Here is a 22,267-nt window from a genome sequence, read left to right as displayed (position 1 = left end):
TCCGCGTGAATCCCGATTTCCCATATTTCTATGAATAAGATGATATAATCACCGTATTTATCGCGTTTTGTTTTGTGAGTATTGATACTTCACTACCAGAATATACATTATTTTACGGGTCAGATGGAACCCATGGCGGGCGACAGGTTGTGCACCCTTAATTAAGAGTCTTTTCCGTGAATTTATTACAAATATATGCTCTTGATGATTTCATATCTTACTTCAATAATTACCACATATGTTAAAACCCGAAAAGTTATTATAATGGCTTTTCTTAATCGAAAGAAATGTCTGTAGGTCATAGTAACTGGGAAAAACTCAGATATTTCTATGATATAAATTTCTAATAAACACACATGAAAGATAAGTTATTTAGTACTATATAGCTCTATATAATAGATATAGGACTCTTTCCTTTCATGGCATCATTTTTATTATTTCCAAATTCATTCGAAGTGAACTTACATCGTCACCAGTGTATCCGGGGTAGAGGATGATCCTTTCAACCAAACGAACTTGTTCGTATTTGTCCTTCTTGAACTTGTGGTGATTGCCTAAATGTATCCTCCAATTTCGAGCAAGAGGGTACCTGATTAAGAAAAATTAAAAACTTTTTGGCATTTTATTCGACTGAAAGCAAAGATCATTAACGAGAAAAATATTCTTATATACGTTGAATGGCTAGATATGTTTTTACCCCATGAGACAATGGGCTGCTGTCATGACCCACTGTGGATTTATCAATGTACCACCGCACTGGTGACTGTTAGGATAGAAAAGCGACGTTTGCATATCAGCTTGCCATGGCCAACTGTGTGGTCGAGCTTCGATACCACCAACAACACGATCCGCACCAGTGTCAGAAAGTTCGATCGGTTGTATAGAGCCTGTGCCGCAAGTGTAGCTTGGTAATGGACGGTCTAAAATACCAAATACATATATATACAACTCGAGTGTATATTTAAAATATAATATTCAACAATTTATCCTTTATAACACTAGAAAGACGGATCGGGGGACTATACCTTGAAAGACTGGAGGGGCCAGTGTGACCCTATAGCTTTTGCCGGAAATTTTTGAATATTTTAATATTTTATAAAACATGTTATGGCACAATAGAGTTATAACACAAAGACATGAGGGTTAAACTGTTGTCTATTCATATATTTTTATTTAGATTTTAAAGCATTCTGTGCAAGCCTCTCTTGATGCACATTAGTTTGAAGGGAACTCAGACCTGGAAGATTTCTATTTTCAACCCGATATATAGAATTTCTGTTTTGCATCGTTTCCACTTTTGAATAGAATCAAAAAGTGTACATTATTCTTTTTGTTTTTCATAATTCACATGAAAAAAAGGCAAAATCAAAAGCATTTTGGCAAGGATCTTTCCAAAGAACTTCAACATATCTTGCCAATTTCAAAAAAAAAAAACAAAAACTCACATAACCCCAGTGATGTGAAATAAGCATCCGTAAGCAATCAATTTCTCGTAAAATATTTTGGAATCCTTGACCTTCTATTGACGAAGAAGACCACACTATGTTTCGTACACTTTCATGTATAGCAGTTTCTTCGCTATGAACCGACAGGAATGATATTATTGAGAACTCGAGTATTTATGGACATCAGTTGACGTCTGGGTGCAGTTATAGGTTGTTTTTTCTGATTCAGAGAGTGTGGTTTACGTTATTATTTCCAGCAGCATTTATTTTGAATTAGCTGAACCACCATTGGCTTCATTCTGATTTCACACGTCTATTTATCAATACTCTTGCTTGCTTCGTAAATGTTTTCCCTGGGTAGTTTCCATTCTTCCTCTGTATTCCCATCATCACCACCACTGGTTCTGGATTTTTCTTCAAGCAAGACTTATGAAGAAATTTCTCTCCGGTGAATATATGTCTTCTTATCATTTCTAGAGCAGCCATAATTACGTGCATATTTCTACTTTGCAGAACCAGCAATTGATCGGACAAAATAACGAAAATACTTGATAAAAAAATCTGAGACTCCTAATGCCCGACATCTGTAGAGAACGAAAGTGAAATAAGTCTCACGAATGGGGATTACACAGTATTAGATGCACAGAGAGACTTGTAGAATTTTCATTGTGTACAAAAATCAATTGTGACAATTTTGATAGACGGTGAACGTGTTCTAAAATATATGGGATTGCCGATGTGACCAATATCCCCCTTTCTAGATACGATATATTGGTTCGTATCTCCGTTGTTAAGAAATATAATGAAAAAGTTTTGATATATATAATAAGAGCGCTATGAATCAAGTAAAGTCCCGAAAGTTCAAAGTCCTCGGTTAAATCTTGAGATACGGGAGCAGGAAGAGTGCGTAGGGTACACAAACTCCGTCCGCCTTTCTACTGTTAATTTCTCATTCTGCTTTTTGAACAGTAGAACTAGCACGTACCAGAGAACCTCATACAGTTTCAACTTGTTGCCTATACCAGTGATGCACTATTTTTTCAGACCGGGGCCAGATATGGGATATTTCTGCTGCTTGCAGGCCAGAAACACTTGTATACGTATAGGAAGACCTGCATCTTTCGAGACAATCTCATTATTTTGGAACTGTTGTTTTTTTATATAAAATGATTTTTCCCTATATTATCAACAACGTTTACTTGGATTTTTGAAATTAGGATTATTTTAGTACCTATAAATAGTATTATAATAATTAATCACTCTATCATAATTAATTATAATCATATAAATATATTCATGTCATATTTGTCAAACATGCTCTTTTTTGGGGAACAACATCTTTTCCCATTGTGACTTGCTACCCTCGATTTTCCACATTCATCCTTTCAGCAGCATTGCTTGCCTTAGACAATTTCTTTTTGGCTGTAATTGATGATTTTACTCACCTTTGACAATCTTTTTTGGATGTAATTAACAAATTTACATGTCTTTAACAATTTATTGTTTTCGCAATTAATTGGCGATATCACCGTATGGATGTACATTTCCCGTATTTTTATGCACGAAATATGATCAGCACAGACATTTATCGTGTTCTGTGCGTTGATATTTTTTTACTGGAACACATTTCCGGCTCGCGGGCCACAAAGTGGTTCAATCCAGCCCGCAAGCCGGAGGTTTTGCACCTCTGACCTACACTACAGTTTTAAAAAAATCTGTTTTCTTGTAACTCTTTTGATTTGCCGCTGTGGTGGTCGAGTGGTCATAGTGACGGACTCGGGTTCGAGCCCCACCAACGCCACAGTGGTGGTCGGCTGAAGTTGGTTTTCTGTGGTTCCTAACTTCGAGGCGCAAATGCGAGCCGATCTCCCTGTTAAAAAGTCTCGCCACAGAGAGCAACAGGCCTACAAACAGTACAAATATTCAGTCACCACACATCACTCACTTCCTAGATATAGATGGCAGCACTGAAAAATCATGCACAACACTAGATACGCACTAAGACTGTTAGGTACACAGATTTACACTTCCGGCACAACTCACTAGGCAGTAAATTGCCTATGGCGATAGACCTGAGTAGTGCTCGGTTTGAGAAAAAAAAAAAAAAGCGCTTTTGATTCACAAGAATCGTCACGGATAATGGTTTGAATACGGATTAGGGGTTTTCACGATAAATATCGCTGGTTTTTGTTGCTAACAGATTGAAAAGTATTCAAGATGAAAATGATAAGAGATTGCTTACTGCAACCGGCTTCATCGGATCCGTCCAGACAATCATCTTTTCCGTTGCATTTTTGTTCCGCCGTATAACATCTGTTGTTCGAACATTTGTACTGGCCACGTGGACAAATTTCTGCTCAATACCGATAAAGAAAAATCATCAAAAACTGTTTTGTCACCATAAGTGTCATAAATAAAATTTTTCTTTTTCAAATTAAAGTATTGAAAATAATTAAAATATACTCAAAACTGCATAGTGTGTTAACTAATTCATTCAAATACTCTATAGAAATTGATTAAAAATAATAATTTTGCAAAGATGCAATACAAAATGCACCTTTTACAATCGAATATTGATTTCATAAATAAATGATGTTTCACCTGATGGTAGTACAGCCTCATACCGAGCATGGAAACCTCTTCTCTGTATTGTGCTATCAGTCCTGAAACTGAGATGCATTCCGTTCGTTGTTGAAACCACCGGGAAAGGTGGGGGATCATAGCCACAAAAAGCAGCAATGTCTTTACCTTCTTGTGAAGGACCATCGATCACATACAACTTGTCTGGTCCGCATTTGCCTGCTACTTGCATATCCATATGTAATAACGTAAGCTTTATGACCTGTAAGTTTTCATTATTAGAAGACAAAAAGAAATATGTATTAAGTTATTTAAATTGTAGTTGACGTTTACAATGCGTAAGAGAATGATTGAATAATTGAATTGTGTATTGTATTTTTTATTAACAACAATAAACCCATATAAATTTAATCAATTGTTTTTGTTTCAAATATATTTCCTGATCATACTCACATATCCTGGAGGAGCCTTGATTGTGTAATCACAATATGCATAATTCGGATACAGCCCCTTTTCAAAATCAGGTGAGTATATGTCTCCTACAGGTTGCTTTGCAGCATCAAACACCATCGGGTAAGGATCATTGTAGATACATCCTGGATTTTTAACTGAAATTTTATTTAATATTCTGATTACTTATGTTCTTGGATGGTGGTCAAATAAAATATACAGTTGAAAATTCCTTATTATGTTCCATTCCCATGTATTCCGCATGAAAATAGAGATTTCGTTGTGTGTGTGTGTGTGTGTGTGTGTGTGTGTGTGTGCGTGCGTGCGTGTGTGTGTGACCCATATAGTGCTGTTGGAGAAATATCCCGCCCGACATGATGTTTTTTGTTAACCGGCGTTCCGAGATATATACAAGTGATTCAAAAAACATCACCAAAATGAAATGACAATCCAGGTATAAGATAGGAATCCAAAATCACACACAGGAACATGGGTGAGTAAACGCCATCCAGAGCCGCTACATGGAATTGTTGCGTTACACACTTTTCAAGCAATCCCTAACACTGCATGCATAAGTCGCAATTCTGATAAAATAGTTAAGTTAGGGGCAACACATACACTCAGGACACACATTCCAGCATGTGCCGATTTGTTAGAAATTTTGCATGTTGTTCGTTAGAAATTTTACATGTTGTTCGTTAGAAATTCATGCTTTTGATACTATCACTTTTGACCGTACTTGAATATCGTACACATTCCTGTGGAACTTCTAACGAATCGATGCATGTCAGAATGTGTGCTCTGAGTGTATGTGCGTCCCCACCAACGTATTTTTGTTGTCAGAATTGCAACTCCATACTTTCCGAGGCCAGGGGTGGATTTAAAATTCAGTGATGCAATAACTCCCCGTATCTGCTTCGGATGACGTTTGCAGACCTATGTTCCTATGCGGTTTTGGGTTGTTATCGTATGCCTGGATTGGCAATGTTTATCTGAATCACTCTGTATATATACACTCTGTATATACACTCTGTATATACACTCTGTATATATACGGACGGTATTCGGGGACACTCTGTATATATACAGAGTGTCCCCGAACTCATGGGCCAATACTTCTACTGCTGCAACTGTTCATGAAACACCTAGCACGTTCGAAAGGGTACCCCAATCACTTGCTAGACGCTGCCAGTTTTGTATCGGTGTTTGTGGTGGCACATTTGAGCACTTACTGTAATTATTACTGTGAATAAAAAGTTTTCTTTCATTTCCTCACCATTTCGTGTTTTTCCGCTAACGATTTTCATTTCCGACCCGACATTGCTATACAAACAATGGTTTTTTTGGGTATTTTACCTTCCCTTAAAGTTTGACCCACCATGAGTTCAGGGACACCCTGTATACATATATATAGGGAAGACACAGGGAAACGTTTCTGTTAATCAGAAACGTTGTTGCTATTTCAACCATTATCTGTGGTGTTTCCCCCATGAAGAACCCAGAGATATCTCTCTCTCTCTCTCTCTCTCTCTCTTTGTTTCTTCAAATAATTTCTCCACTTCGTTTCGACTGAATATTTCAAATTACGTTCGTATTTTCTTTTTGCACTAAGCTACTTTGCTTTCAAATTTCATCTTCGTTGCTTTTTCAGCACACTATATATTCAGGCTGCTGTAGGCGCTACTATTGGTATGTTATTATGTATTTTTTGTTTTAAAAAATTATTTTATCTGATTTAAAATATATATATATATATATATATAACAAAAATTTCTCTTAATATTTCTAGTTTCAGATACATTGCTGATTTAATAATCTTCAATTACAACAACTTTCACGAAATCAACCAGCATGTCTATCCTAGCACATTAAATCTTAAAAAAAACTAATCACAACAATAATCAAACTGATTTCCTTTACTTAAAAATAAATATTACTAACAATATGGTCTTTACTGGTATCCACGACAAAAGAAAAGACTTTAATTTCAAAGTTAATTTTCTAACCAATCACAATTTAAATATCAGCAAATAGGTTTTCAAAAATATTGTGTTTTCTCAATTCCTCGCATCAAACATATATTTAATAATGCCAACGATTTTCAAAATTCATTAAATTATCTCAAAAAAATATTAATATCAACGGGTTTCCTCCTTACACCTTGGACTTGCTTCCTCCTCACACTAATAACTATAACTGTTCACTTTGAATACAACCCGCCACACCACACATATGACTAACACATGGTATGTACTTGCAACTTCTGTATCTATTTTATATATTTTTATATTGACTGCTACTTTGCTTTCTTTCAAATTGACAAAAACATTTGTTTTGCTTCTATTTGGATTTTTGAATTCAATGGTACTTCAGCAAAATGTCGGGGGATCGAGCATATATTTAGGATATGGAGGCCAAATGCTCTCAGAAACGTTTCAAGTTAAGCCAATGTCAGGGTGTCCCCCCTCCCCCTTGATGAGAGCCCTAAACATTGGCTATAACTTTTTTCATTTTTGAATTCCTATTTGAATTTTCACATTTTTTTGCTGTATCTTTCCAGTTCACTTAGCTTTTTTGCAGTATCTCATTTAAAATATAGAACTTTTACAATACATATATGTATATATATATATCTCACTTCCTTAAAACCTTCTAATTCCAGTGATGAGGAGCCCAGATGTGTTTTGTGGTCTTTTTTACAGTAAAATATGATTTCCATCCCCACAGCTTATCAGATCAACTGTCGATGGGCGGAGTCAGCTTTTGTTCAAAGTTTAATAACACAAGGAGCAGAGACCGTGTTTTATTTTCCCTTCGGAGTTGTATACCACTGCTCAAACGTACATGCACTTCGCCTCTGCAGAATGTATCAGGGGGTAGTATCGGAATATGCGTACAGTATACATAATAGAAAAAGGCAGAGTATTTCTCTTCCTTAATTTTAATTATTCTCGGAGTTGGTGGGAAAGTCTTCGCATCTGTACAAAATCGAAGAAAATATTATTCTTGAAAAAAAGATGTGACATTTTACAGAAGGTTTAGTGATTTCCACTGAGGCAGTTAAAAGGCGGATCTGGGAACTTAAAAAAAAAACTTGAAGAGTTAAATGATTGTAACAAGTCCCCGATATAAAAGTGCATTGTATATATATGTATAATGCACCTTTACATTGATAATTTATACCACTCGTACTCGATTGCACAAATTGAATAATAAATGCACATTTAATGTCATTTCATTTTTCTAATAGAGTACGGTTTGGTTTATTAGCAAATGAACACACACAATACATGGATACAAATATATATATATATATTCTTAATGAAAGTCTTCTTAACTCGCTTTTGGTATTAAGTATTGTTAATGCCTACAATTATTCATTCCATCGAAAATTTTCGCACCAACTCACAAAGCTTGATTATCACATTATTTTACAGTTAACTGGCATTGATTAAAGTCAACAACAAAAATTGAAAAAAAAAACCCCTTGAACTCACCTCTTTGGGCAGGTATCAAATCACATGAGAGGAAAAATAACAGAGCCGTTACGATACGCGGCAACATGGTGATTAGAAGGAACCAGTCAGATTCGTTTCCAGGATATCTACTAGTGTTTTACCGCGTGAGTATCCTTACTAATACTCTTTGAAAGCTAATCACTGATTATGATTATGTTGAAGGAAAAAAAGGAGGGTACAGTAAACGCAGATGCGTGGGAAACAACCTAATGTTAGATAATGTTAGATTCTCTTATCATATATCACTGCATTTGTACCTAATACAGGTTCTATCGTTATGGTGATTATATCTAAGTAGAAAAGATTGTTACACAGAATTCATATTATTTAGCATAGAGTTTTCTAAATACTTGTTATCTCCGTTATGTGTTAGATATTTCTATCTCGTTCTCCGTGTTGAGAATTACGCTTAATCTATCGTTACTGCAATAATACTTAACATTCAATGTTTCTAAGTTCAATATTCGTTGAGAAATTAGAACTCAGAAAACGGAGAAAAGAGTTGGGGTGGGGCGGGGCAAGCAGCATAAATGCGAGGCCGCTGTGGTGGTCGAGTGGTCATAGTGATGGACTCGCATCGCGAGATCTCGGGTTCGAATCCCACCGTCACCGCAGTGGCAGTCGGCTGAAGTTGGTTTTCTGCGGTTCCCAACTTCGAGGTGCGAATGCAAGTCGATCTCCCCATTAAAAAGTCTCGCCGCAGAGAGCAACAGGCCTACAACGGTAAAATCTTCAAACATTACACTTCACTCGTTCAGTTCGAAAAAATATATGGTAGATGGCAGCACTATAACAAGCATTACACAGAAACAAGCTCTCCCTTAGGTTCGCAACGGGGACACGCACATTCCAACACGTACCAATTCGTTAGAAGTTCCGCAGAGGAATATGGACGAGGTACATGTGTGTGGGGGGTTTACTAGTAGTAGTAGCATAAATACGGGTAAAATGGGTATAAGGGTAAGTGATTTGTTGTACGCTGCAAGCTATGCACCCTGTATATCGGCTAATAAGCGTTAACCAGTGCACATTCTCATGGCATGTGTCCTTGCTTAAATCGGCGAAAATAAAGAATGACATCACTGAGAAATTTCAAATTTTATAACTTTGTTTACAATTTTTTGAAAAGCACTGAGAGAGAGGGAGAGAGAAGAACAACGAACTCATAAAATAATTATTTTTTGTAAATTGGATGCAAATAATTTTATTATAAGTTGGAAGAAAAACAATGCAAATCATGATCGAATAAAAACGGTGTAATTTTTCTCTCAAATATTTTATTTGCTGTGGATATGTTCTCAAGTACACATGGAGACATTGCACGTTTCCAAACCACACAAAAGGGAAACAAATTTTTTTGCACGTTTTCATTTCCTATTTTATTTTTTATTTTGCTACACAATTTAGTCACTGTTCACCACCACCACCAAACCAGAACATGGCTCCCACTCTGTCCCAAGATAGGGATATAGTCACTGTTCACCGCTTGTTTTAAATGAAACCAGTTGATTGGTTGAGGAAGCTCGAGACACAAGACTCTCGGTTCGTTTCACTGTGACACTTCATCACCCGATCACTACAACCCATGTCTGCGTGTTAATGTCATCCTCGTTAACCAGTGCACATTCGATTTGCTCGTCACACTCATTGAGGGATCGCATTTACAATCAGAATGGGTTGTGGTCGTAGCGCGTGTTAATGCCATCCTTAATAACATTAACGATGGCATTAACACGCGCTACCACCACAACCCATTCTGATTGTAAATGCGATCCCTCAATGAGTGTGACGAGCAAATCGACTTCAAATGACGGAAGCCAAACTAGGGGGCAAACTGGGATGATGTAATTCAAGATAGCGGCTAAAATTGAATTATTCGTTGATTGATGCTTTTGGCACCAATTTTAATGTTTTGAGTGTATTGATTTGAAAAAGAAATAATTAATAACAGGTTTAGGTGATATCAAAAGGTTTTAATTGAAGTTTACATCACCAAACAATGTAATTTAATATCAATGAAACTTTCTCCATCAGAAGCAACACATTGTATTTGATAATAACAATTCTCTTTATATTGTAATTGCAAATGTGACTAGCACCCATGCGTGCGTGTTGATACCATCCTTCATCGCCCATCCACCATATCCCTTTCATGAGTGTAGATGTCATCCTTAAATCCGAGTGACGAACAAAATGACTCCAACAGAGAAACGAGACTTATGCTCACTTTCACTGTTTCTTTGTCAATGTTGCACTTGATCCGTTGACCACTAGAACCCATGTGTGCGTGTTTATACCATCCTTCATCGCCCATCCACCATATCCCTTTCATGAGTGTACATATCATCCTTAAATCCGCGTGACGAACAAAATGACTCCAACAGAGAAACGAGACTTATGCCCACTTTCACTGTTTCTTTCTCAATGTTCCACTTTATCGGTTGATGACTAGTACCCATGTGTGCGTGTTGATACCATCCTTCATCGCCCATCCACCATATCCCTTTCATGAGTGTAGATGTCATCCTTAAATCCGCGTGACGAACAAAATGACTCCAACAGAGAAACGAGACTTATGCCCACTTTCACTGTTTCTTTGTCAATGTTCCACTTTATCGGTTGATGACTAGTACCCATGTGTGCGTGTTGATACCATCCTTCATCGCCCATCCACCATATCCCTTTCATGAGTGTAGATGTCATCCTTAAATCCGCGTGACGAACAAAATGACTCCAACAGAGAAACGAGACTTTTGCTCACTTTCACTGTTTCTTTGTCAATGTTGCACTTGATCCGTTGACCACTAGAACCCATGTGTGCGTGTTTATACCATCCTTCATCGCCCATCCACCATATCCCTTTCATGAGTGTACATATCATCCTTAAATCCGCGTGACGAACAAAATGACTCCAACAGAGAAACGAGACTTATGCCCACTTTCACTGTTTCTTTGTCAATGTTCCACTTTATCGGTTGATGACTAGTACCCATGTGTGCGTGTTGATACCATCCTTCATCGCCCATCCACCATATCCCTTTCATGAGTGTAGATGTCATCCTTAAATCCGAGTGACGAACAAAATGACTCCAACAGAGAAACGAGACTTTTGCTCACTTTCACTGTTTCTTTGTCAATGTTGCACTTGATCCGTTGACCACTAGAACCCATGTGTGCGTGTTGATACCATCCTTCATCGCCCATCCACCATATCCCTTTCATGAGTGTAGATGTCATCCTTAAATCCGAGTGACGAACAAAATGACTCCAACAGAGAAACGAGACTTATGCTCACTTTCACTGTTTCTTTGTCAATGTTGCACTTGATCCGTTGACCACTAGAACCCATGTGTGCGTGTTTATACCATCCTTCATCGCCCATCCACCATATCCCTTTCATGAGTGTACATATCATCCTTAAATCCGCGTGACGAACAAAATGACTCCAACAGAGAAACGAGACTTATGCCCACTTTCACTGTTTCTTTGTCAATGTTCCACTTTATCGGTTGATGACTAGTACCCATGTGTGCGTGTTGATACCATCCTTCATCGCCCATCCACCATATCCCTTTCATGAGTGTAGATGTCATCCTTAAATCCGAGTGACGAACAAAATGACTCCAACAGAGAAACGAGACTTTTGCTCACTTTCACTGTTTCTTTGTCAATGTTGCACTTGATCCGTTGACCACTAGAACCCATGTGTGCGTGTTGATACCATCCTTCATCGCCCATCCACCATATCCCTTTCATGAGTGTAGATGTCATCCTTAAATCCGAGTGACGAACAAAATGACTCCAACAGAGAAACGAGACTTATGCTCACTTTCACTGTTTCTTTGTCAATGTTGCACTTGATCCGTTGACCACTAGAACCCATGTGTGCGTGTTTATACCATCCTTCATCGCCCATCCACCATATCCCTTTCATGAGTGTACATATCATCCTTAAATCCGCGTGACGAACAAAATGACTCCAACAGAGAAACGAGACTTATGCTCACTTTCACTGTTTCTTTGTCAATGTTGCACTTGATCCGTTGACCACTAGAACCCATGTGTGCGTGTTTATACCATCCTTCATCGCCCATCCACCATATCCCTTTCATGAGTGTACATATCATCCTTAAATCCGCGTGACGAACAAAATGACTCCAACAGAGAAACGAGACTTATGCCCACTTTCACTGTTTCTTTGTCAATGTTCCACTTTATCGGTTGATGACTAGTACCCATGTGTGCGTGTTGATACCATCCTTCATCGCCCATCCACCATATCCCTTTCATGAGTGTAGATGTCATCCTTAAATCCGCGTGACGAACAAAATGACTCCAACAGAGAAACGAGACTTATGCCCACTTTCACTGTTTCTTTGTCAATGTTCCACTTTATCGGTTGATGACTAGTACCCATGTGTGCGTGTTGATACCATCCTTCATCGCCCATCCACCATATCCCTTTCATGAGTGTAGATGTCATCCTTAAATCCGAGTGACGAACAAAATGACTCCAACAGAGAAACGAGACTTATGCTCACTTTCACTGTTTCTTTGTCAATGTTGCACTTGATCCGTTGACCACTAGAACCCATGTGTGCGTATTTATACCATCCTTCATCGCCCATCCACCATATCCCTTTCATGAGTGTACATATCATCCTTAAATCCGCGTGACGAACAAAATGACTCCAACAGAGAAACGAGACTTATGCCCACTTTCACTGTTTCTTTGTCAATGTTCCACTTTATCGGTTGATGACTAGTACCCATGTGTGCGTGTTGATACCATCCTTCATCGCCCATCCACCATATCCCTTTCATGAGTGTAGATGTCATCCTTAAATCCGAGTGACGAACAAAATGACTCCAACAGAGAAACGAGACTTTTGCTCACTTTCACTGTTTCTTTGTCAATGTTGCACTTGATCCGTTGACCACTAGAACCCATGTGTGCGTGTTGATACCATCCTTCATCGCCCATCCACCATATCCCTTTCATGAGTGTAGATGTCATCCTTAAATCCGAGTGACGAACAAAATGACTCCAACAGAGAAACGAGACTTATGCTCACTTTCACTGTTTCTTTGTCAATGTTGCACTTGATCCGTTGACCACTAGAACCCATGTGTGCGTGTTGATACCATCCTTCATCGCCCATCCACCATATCCCTTTCATGAGTGTACATATCATCCTTAAATCCGCGTGACGAACAAAATGACTCCAACAGAGAAACGAGACTTATGCCCACTTTCACTGTTTCTTTGTCAATGTTCCACTTTATCGGTTGATGACTAGTATCCATGTGTGCGTGTTGATACCATCCTTCATCGCCCATCCACCATATCCCTTTCATGAGTGTAGATGTCATCCTTAAATCCGAGTGACGAACAAAATGACTCCAACAGAGAAACGAGACTTATGCTCACTTTCACTGTTTCTTTGTCAATGTTGCACTTGATCCGTTGACCACTAGAACCCATGTGTGCGTGTTTATACCATCCTTCATCGCCCATCCACCATATCCCTTTCATGAGTGTACATATCATCCTTAAATCCGCGTGACGAACAAAATGACTCCAACAGAGAAACGAGACTTATGCCCACTTTCACTGTTTCTTTGTCAATGTTCCACTTTATCGGTTGATGACTAGTACCCATGTGTGCGTGTTGATACCATCCTTCATCGCCCATCCACCATATCCCTTTCATGAGTGTACATATCATCCTTAAATCCGCGTGACGAACAAAATGACTCCAACAGAGAAACGAGACTTATGCTCACTTTCACTGTTTCTTTGTCAATGTTCCACTTTATCGGTTGATGACTAGCACCCATGTGTGCGTGTTGATACCATGCTTCATCGCCCAACCACCATAGCCCTTTCATAAGTGTAGATTTCAGCTTTCATCAGTGTGACGAACATGGTGGCTCGAAAACCTAAGCGAAAATCACGCTCGGTTTACTGTTCACTCACACATTGGATCGCCCAACTACTACAACACATTTGTGCGTGTTGATACCATCCCTTATCGCCCTACCACCAGAACCCTCTTTCACGAGTGTAGATGCCATCCTTCAGTCAATGTGACGGAGTTGAGAAATGAGACTCTTTTACTCATTTTCAGCTTTTGTTTTTCACTGTTTACCTTCACAATTGATCGTCTGACTACTAACCCACTCTTGTGTGTGAACTTTGAATTCCACGTCTCCCATCCAACCACCCTTGTTTTCAGTTTTCAAACTGACTCTTCAGGAACTCGGTGAACATATATTCCAGGTGTTAAAAAAACCATTTGTTTTTATACTTTTTTTATTCATTGTTATAAATGAATGCTCTGTTTCTCTGTTTGAGAGAGCTGTGATTTGTCTAAACAAAGAAAAAAAGAACAATGATAAGTTTAACAATGCCGTTGAGATTTTGCTCTGTTGTAGTTTGCGGCAATTGAACACAGGGGAGTCCGTCGACGAACACTGTCATTGACGAAAGCAATTGAGTGATTGATTTTTCCAAAAAACTAGAATCTCCTACTGTGGAACATGACATTACATGATCTGAAATGACATGCACCTCATTTGCTTTATCTAACCGCTCAAAAATTTTCTCCTTTTCATATTTCACTGCTTGCCAATTAAAGGGTTATACCTATAATTGAAGATACACTTCGTCACCAGTATAGTTTAGAAAAATTACTATCGGTTCTACGTGTCTCATTTGTTCATTCGGATCCTTGCAGTATGTCTTGATTTCCGAGCGAGATCCTCCAATCACCTACCCTTGCATGCCTGTGTTGAATAGCGGACTTTTAAAGATAATTTACATTATCACCCATAAAATTTCAAATCAAGAAGATTGGAGGCATAATTGTGTGTAATACATAATTGTTCGTGATGCTTCAGAGCATTTTATGGTCACTGAAAACTCGACCGCGTTGTCCAATTACTTTATTTTGATAATTACCGAAATTAAGAAAACTGTGACATCGAAAGATATTATCGAAAATGGTTGGAATCTTCCCAAAATGTTGGTCATAATTTATTGTAGAGATAAACATAAAGCTCTTCTGATTGTTATTTATATAATTTCTTCAAAAGTTATATACAGTATATAGAATAGTATTTTTAATGATCTTTCTATTAGAACATATGGTTCTCACCATGTTAAAAGATGTAAGACCCCTTAATCGGGCTCGAGTGACAGTATAATTCTAGTGATCATTGATGCTGAAATTCACCTCACGACACGGCTGTTTTATGCTAATGCTTGTATTCATATCAACGAAAATGTTCGTTAGCCGAATCCGTGTTTGTCAGCAGAGGCAGAATAAGAATGAAAAATATTTATATCGTAAATCACAGGAGGTGTGCAGACATGGATAGCTTATCTGATTCACACAATTGTTTTTTTTATAAAATCGAAAAACCTTGCACCCGGTAAAATCTGCACTGATTTCATTGAAAAGAAAACCATATTTACCACACAATTTTTTTCCTCAGATTCATCACATTTAGCTCTTGAACTGTAGCAGTTATTGTTTACAGTACTTCAGATAACATCCTGGACAAGTACCTGTATGGAACTACGTACACAACACATAGGTTGCATGACAACATAATTCAATAGTAATCTTAACATACACACATGTATTCACAAATATTTAACCAGGTATTTTAAATAGTCTTAATGATTCTCCAATGACGGGTGAGAACTAGAATAGATACCCTCTTGAAAAATCCTATTCTCTACCCTTGATGGACTTTAAAATATATTGAATTATCTAACCTTCTGGTCGGGCAGCTTCGTATTCTGCTGGAAACCTCTCCTACTGATTATAGTTCGTTAGTCCTAAACTTGAACGCATCGCATTTCCACACGAAACTATCGCGTGATCCAGTAGAGTAGTACCACAGTACGAGTCAAGATCGGTGCCTCTGTCATTCGGGTCATTGTGAATGTACATCTTATCGTGGGTACACCGGAAGCTCGGTTGGAATTCCATTCCTTTGAAAGTCAACTTCATAATCTGTGAAAAATTGCCACATCAAATTATTCAAATTGCAATTTGAAATTCAACATAGAAATATGCTTTCTTTATCACACCAACATATCTTTATCATAGCCTCACGTAGCTTGGCGTTTGTTGAATACTAGCAACCTATAGGTGCAGCATACAATAATACATGTCATTTTTTGACAACAATGACATGTGTTTGTTCACACTGTCTATTGTTTCTACAAGCTGAAGATGTTATGATACTTAATATAATACAAAAATTATATCTTCAATTATTTTCTAAGGCTGACCACGTTCCATTGAGAATAATAATAAAAATAGTAATCCAAGATAAAAACGACATCCCCAAGCGGAGAAACAAATGTTTTCACGGCTGAAATCGGTAAAAATCTGCCAAAAATATGAAAAACTACTGCAAATACAGGGTTATTCAGAAAAGTTGGGAAAAACTAAGAAGCAATAGTATACACAAAAACAAACATTTTCACACATCAAAGAAAAGAAACATTTTCACATTTCATTCGATTTCTTCTTCTTCCCCAGGTTACATTTGCATATGCATGGTGCTCTTTTTCTCCTGATAAATTTCAACGGGAATGATGTTTTAACGTGTGCGGAGGCCGTTTTGAAACGCGCTAACGCGTTTGCGCTTCATGTTATTCCATGAGTTCTTTGATTACAATTGTTTGTATTGGTGTGTACTATCATCTCTCTTTCTGTTTTTCTTCATCTTTTCTGAATCATCCTGTATGTTCCAATCTATAGAAAATTGAACATCGCGAGTGTGTGAGATGAATATGAATATTTACAGCTATAATTATCGTAATGAAAATTAGGTGCAATGCAAATTATCTTCATCTCTGATTCCAGCTAAGATTACAAATTCACGTAAACTCCGTTGAAAATTCGGAAAATTGGGACATTTTTTTAATAAAAAAGTCGGAATAGAAAAATTGCGAAAAAATAAGAAATTATCTCTTAAAATACGGGATTGTATGCCCACTATATTCTTACCTGGCCAGGAGGTGCCTTGAGGGTGTATAATCTCAGTAAGCATTCTCGAAATACTCTCCCTCCACGTAGTCTGGAGATCTGATATCTCGTCTTGGTTGCTTTTCTGCATCCAGTACGAGTGGGTAAACACGGCTGTTGAAACATCCTATTCATTTATTATCTATCTAAAAACAAGAAACAAAAACTTATTTTCTGGCAAGATCTTTGAATATTGACGTTTCCCTTTTGATGGAACTTCCAAGTTTGGCGTATATTTGATGAACTCTTCATTTCCCATATTTTACACGTTTTCCATCAGCGCTTTTTTGTCGAGCATTATTTCATCTGAATTCGATAAGAAAAATATAAATGCTAAAATGAAACTGATTTTAAAACTGTTTTTTTTTCCTTTTCCCCCATTTTTTTGGGGTGAAATAGAAAATGGAGTTCATTTTATTTTGTAGGCTAAGTTTACATCTTTAGTGGGTATCGGGATTTATACGTTTGAGTATAGCTTCAACTCAGTCATGGTTTTGTAGCCGAAATGATTTAAAGGAATTCAATCTACTTTTGGCTGTACTCTGCCCATTTATTTCCACAATAACCAGTATCACAAAATTCATCTCCGTCTTCGATGCCTTTAAAGCGAAAACTCGAACTTCAGAAGAGCCAGGTGCCCGATTCTTTTGCGATGTCGGCTCCGTTATAATGTTTAGTGAGAACATACACGGGATTTAACATTCGTTTCAGTCATAAACCTATAGATTTATCTTCCAAGTATATAGTAAGTATTCCGCAGATAAAAAAAACCAAAAATGCGAGAGGAAAACAAAATCGAATCTTAAATTGTTTTATCGTTTGGTCACTTTCGATCTCGCTCATTATTTTATGTTCGTGAGGACTTATTAGATCGAAACCTTTGAGCTCTTGTGAATTAGAAACCAAGGTAAACAGGAAAACAAATCTATTCGAACACTACTGTGAAATCAAAAGGAACGAATTCGGTTTTTCATGATCATCATTTTCAGTCATCACTCTTCTCCAGTGACCAACCAACCACCCCGGACGCGTATGAACAAAGATTACATTCCTAGATGCATACCAGGGAAAACAAAAAGGAATTTAGTGTCTCGTGATTGGTCGCAATGAACCAATACATCACTTATAGAAAATTATATAAGGCGAAATGCTATTTTATACAAAATTAACGTGGTTTTTTTTTTGGTTTGTTTGATTTATTTAATTACATGAATTAGCTTGATGTCTGCTGTAATGTATGAGGTAAGTCGCTGTTGTGGTCAAGTGGTCATAGTGATGGACTCTCATCGCGGGGACCCGGTTTCGAGCCCCACCGTCGCCGCAGTGGTGGTCGGTTGAAGTTGGTTTTCTGTGGTTACCAACTTCGAGGCGCAAATGCGAGCTGATCTCCCAGTTAAAAAAAGTCTCGCCACAGAAAGCAACAGGCCTACTAACAGTATACGTATTCAGTCATTACACTTCATTCACTTCACTTCTGAAATATAGATGGCAACACTAAAAAATGAGACACAACAGTAGATACGCACTCACACTATTAGGTACACACACTTACATTTCCGGTACAACTCACTAGTTGGTAAATTGTCCATGGCGATAGAACTGAGTTGTGCTCGGTTTCAAAGAAAGAAAAAGAAATGTATACTAGGTAGAGTATAGGACTTTTACGACGAAGGTTGTAGGTTCGAAACCCGCTTAAAGTTGTTTTTTTTCTCTCTCCTTCCTTCCCGATCTTTCCGCTTTTTCACGATCTGTCTCTCTCTTTGACTTATTCTTCTTTATCGTATATTTTTATTTTTTTAACAGAAAAGCAATTTGGAAACTGACAGAAGATGAACGGTACTTTTTTTTCTTGAGAGTTTATTAGGAAATCTGAGAGTATTTTGATGTAAAAAGAGTTATTTGCATTGAAAAAACGAATTCACTTTTTTCTCTCTCTCTCTCTCTCTCTAAAGTGGTCAGTGCTGAGTGTTGTGTAACTCTAAGTAATCATAGAAACCATAATTTTCTGCGAATAATCCATTGCTGCTCGTCACTTTGAAAAAAAAAAAAAAAAAAACACGCACGCACACACACTCTTATTTATCATAAAATTCACAAAATGTCATCCATCAGCAATGAAATTTTGAGGAATTGAAGTTTTGGTCACGTTTTAATAGAGGTAAATGTCGATTTTTTCCCTTGAATTTGATTTTGTTTTACATAGAGGTCGCATTGATAATTATTCTTTATAAAGTTTTTTTTAATACGATATTTATCTTTCAACCTCTCGGCGCAGAAATAGTCAGCGGTAATTAATCTGCATCAAGATATTCAGAGATTTTTTCCACGTATATAAATATTTAATAAAGTGAAGAACTTAGCATTAAGTAAAAAATTATCATTTATTATTTAATTTATTTTTTTCTCATTATATGCAAGACTTTTCAGTTTCACAGTATCAAAGTTTGTTGTTCTAATTGCATTTTTAATTGGGTTGCTGTATTTTTGAAACATATGACAACCATATTTTTATGGGCATCTTTTTATCAGCCACCTCGTTGGGCATTTTGCCTGTTGTGGCGTTGTATTTGTATTTGTATTTGTGAGTTATTTGGCGAAACTGCGTTCCGGCAGAAATCCGCCTTCGTGACGTTTTGCTGTATTCTTTACAAACCACTGCGTGCTAATTCCTTTAGTACAGCGGCTCTCAACCGGTGCTCCGTGTGAAATTCCAGGGGCTCCGCGGCCACTCGAGAAAAATAAAAAAAAACCAGTAAATTTTAAAAAAATAATTATTAATATTTTTGAATAATAAAAATAAGTCGGTCATAACTTTGATGAATAAATAAAAAAATAGGCCTACTGTGCTCTGCCATAGAAATTACATACAGCAAAAGGCTCCGTAGGTCAAAAGGGTTGAGAATCGCTGCTCTAGTAGAACCAAGAATGCAAGCTTTGTAATTACGCAACTCGGACGTAAGTGTGCCAAGTACTATACAGCAAAAATGAGCAACCATAAAAAAATATCAAAAATTGGGGGAGGGGATTTCCGTTAGTTTTTTCTGTATTTCCCCAACTTTTTTCAGATTTTTTAATTAAAATATTTCTTCGAATATTGCACTTGGTTTTTCTTATATTTGTCGCAGGAGAGACAAGGCAATCACTTTCTAATTGGGCCTTTAAGCATGGGGGTGGCCGTATAAAAAGTTTTTTTTTTTCTTTTTATAACTGTACAACTCCTTGCAACATGCAGTATCTGAGTTCTACACGTTGTTTAGATAATTTTTCCAATTGAAAGTATGCCTGTAGGATGAACGGTTCGCTAATAATTTGTGGTGTGCCATGTGTTAATTATGTACCCTATGTACAGGGTGATCAGCGAATAAGCCCTTATTTCAAAATTAAATATCTCTACAACAAAGATCAATAGAATTATGCGGTAAACGGTACGTTTATTAGCAAAACTGTAAGAATGTTGTACAGAAATTTCGAAAATGTAGTTTTTTTTTTAATTTTTTAAAATTTAAAAAAAAAACAAAACTGGAGATTTTATGGTTCCGAAAATCCTCATTTGTGTGAAGAGAAACCGCTGCATTCGCCTTAAGTTACTGCATGGGCTGCGGTATGCGCGAGAGGCATTATCGGCCCCTTCTTCGTGCGAGAAACTATTACTACTGAACGTTACGTTACAATTTTGGAACAATTTGTCAGCACACATGGCGCATACCGCAGCCCATGCAGTAACTTTACGCTAATGCAGTGGTTCCTCTTCACACAAATGAGGATTTTCGGAACCCCAAAATCTCCAGTTTTGTTTGGTTTAGAAGTAATAGTCGGTAATTTCTGAACACCGTGTCAGATCGTTATTGCAAAACAACGTAAGGAAAAAAATGATTTCCTTTATATATAACTCTAGAATTTTTTTCCTTCATTTATTCTAAAGTTAATCGTTTTTTAATGTTTTGTTTAATGTTTTCAACAATTTTATTTTAAAAAATTGATCGCGGGGTGACACGACAAAAGCTCCGAGTGTCGGATGTGTTCCGCGGGTCATGCGTTGAAGATCCCCTGGTACTGGTACGATGACATATGCGACGGGAAGAAAAACACAGCAATACGATCAAATGGTTTTATAACTTTTTAATTAATCAACTTTATTGTATTAATTTCATCAAATCATGTGTTATAGATCCGAGAATAAATTCGTCAATATACAGAATAATTGGTCAGTTTTGTTCGATAAATTAATCAAGATGCAGATGTCAAAACTTATTTTTCGATTCGAATCAGCTTAGACGTAATATCATGTCATCGATCCACGAGGTTTTAGCGGAGACTTTATTATAAGCTGAAGCTTTATCGGTTACGGCGCACAAACCGGAGATCAGATTGCTCGCCCCTCCGAAACTGGTTATGCCCATGACATACCATTTGTTGCCGATCTTGCAATTCAGTGGCCCGCCGCTGTCACCCTGTTGAAAGAGAACATGGAAATATAACATCGAATTCGACAATTTTTGTGGGTGTATATTTTTATTTATAACATGATAATTTTAAGTTTTGCAATGGGATTTATTTGTAACAATGGAAAATATATGGAAAAAGTAGATTCTGGTCGGAAATAAATAAATTATTAATATAATTTTTGATGCAAGTTTTTCTTGAAATTTTACTGGAAATAATATGAGTTGAAATAATTGTTCATGTATATGTTATGGTAAATCGCGTAAATGCGGTTATTATGAACACTTACCAAGAATTTTTTAAGTTTGATAAATGTCTCTAAATTTATCACCTTTTCCTCGCTATTATGCATAGTACCCAAGCATTGTTGGTAAATTTAATATGTACTAAAAATTATCACCTTGAACGACATTTTATGCATAGTGCTCAAGCGCCGCGTCGTTGGTAAACATGATAAATCGTACTGTATGATATGATATACATATAGTTCATACATGCATTGTATCATTATATCGGGGCATGATCATAAAATTTGTTATCATTGTATCGGGGTTCGACTATATTCATCACACATATTAGACTCGGTAATTTTTCTCATATTTATCAAATTCACCAACTAGACTAAGGTATTATGCAAGTATTTATCAAATTTACCAACAACAATTACGCATAATCTCCGGTTAACGTGATAATTTTTTTTTTAGTATTTATCAAACTCACCAACGAAGCTTGGATATAATGCTTATTCACCGGAAAATATGGTAAATTCATCAAACTTACC

General features: G+C 37.1%; 1 protein-coding gene across 1 annotated transcript in view; it reads right to left on the bottom strand.

The window, feature by feature from the left end:
- The window catches only part of LOC149089817 (transmembrane protease serine 9-like), a 75,309-nt gene that overhangs the window by 39,801 nt on the left and 13,241 nt on the right, over positions 1-22,267 (bottom strand). The window contains exons 9-14 of the mRNA XM_089234764.1: positions 21,311-21,494; positions 4,479-4,633; positions 4,047-4,287; positions 3,688-3,798; positions 698-920; positions 466-589 (exon numbers count right to left, since the gene is read on the bottom strand). Of these exons, the coding sequence (XP_089090890.1) occupies positions 466-589; positions 698-920; positions 3,688-3,798; positions 4,047-4,287; positions 4,479-4,633; positions 21,311-21,494 (1,038 nt within the window). The remainder of the gene's footprint in view (positions 1-465; positions 590-697; positions 921-3,687; positions 3,799-4,046; positions 4,288-4,478; positions 4,634-21,310; positions 21,495-22,267) is intronic.

The sequence above is a fragment of the Pholcus phalangioides genome, unplaced genomic scaffold (genome assembly GCF_987345545.1).
Source record: "Pholcus phalangioides strain wild (caught in Gottingen) unplaced genomic scaffold, Ppha-v1.0 ptg000001l_1, whole genome shotgun sequence".
Classification (NCBI taxonomy): domain Eukaryota; kingdom Metazoa; phylum Arthropoda; class Arachnida; order Araneae; family Pholcidae; genus Pholcus; species Pholcus phalangioides.
Note: the sequence above shows the minus strand (reverse complement) of the source record. Positions and strands in the feature narration are given on the sequence as shown.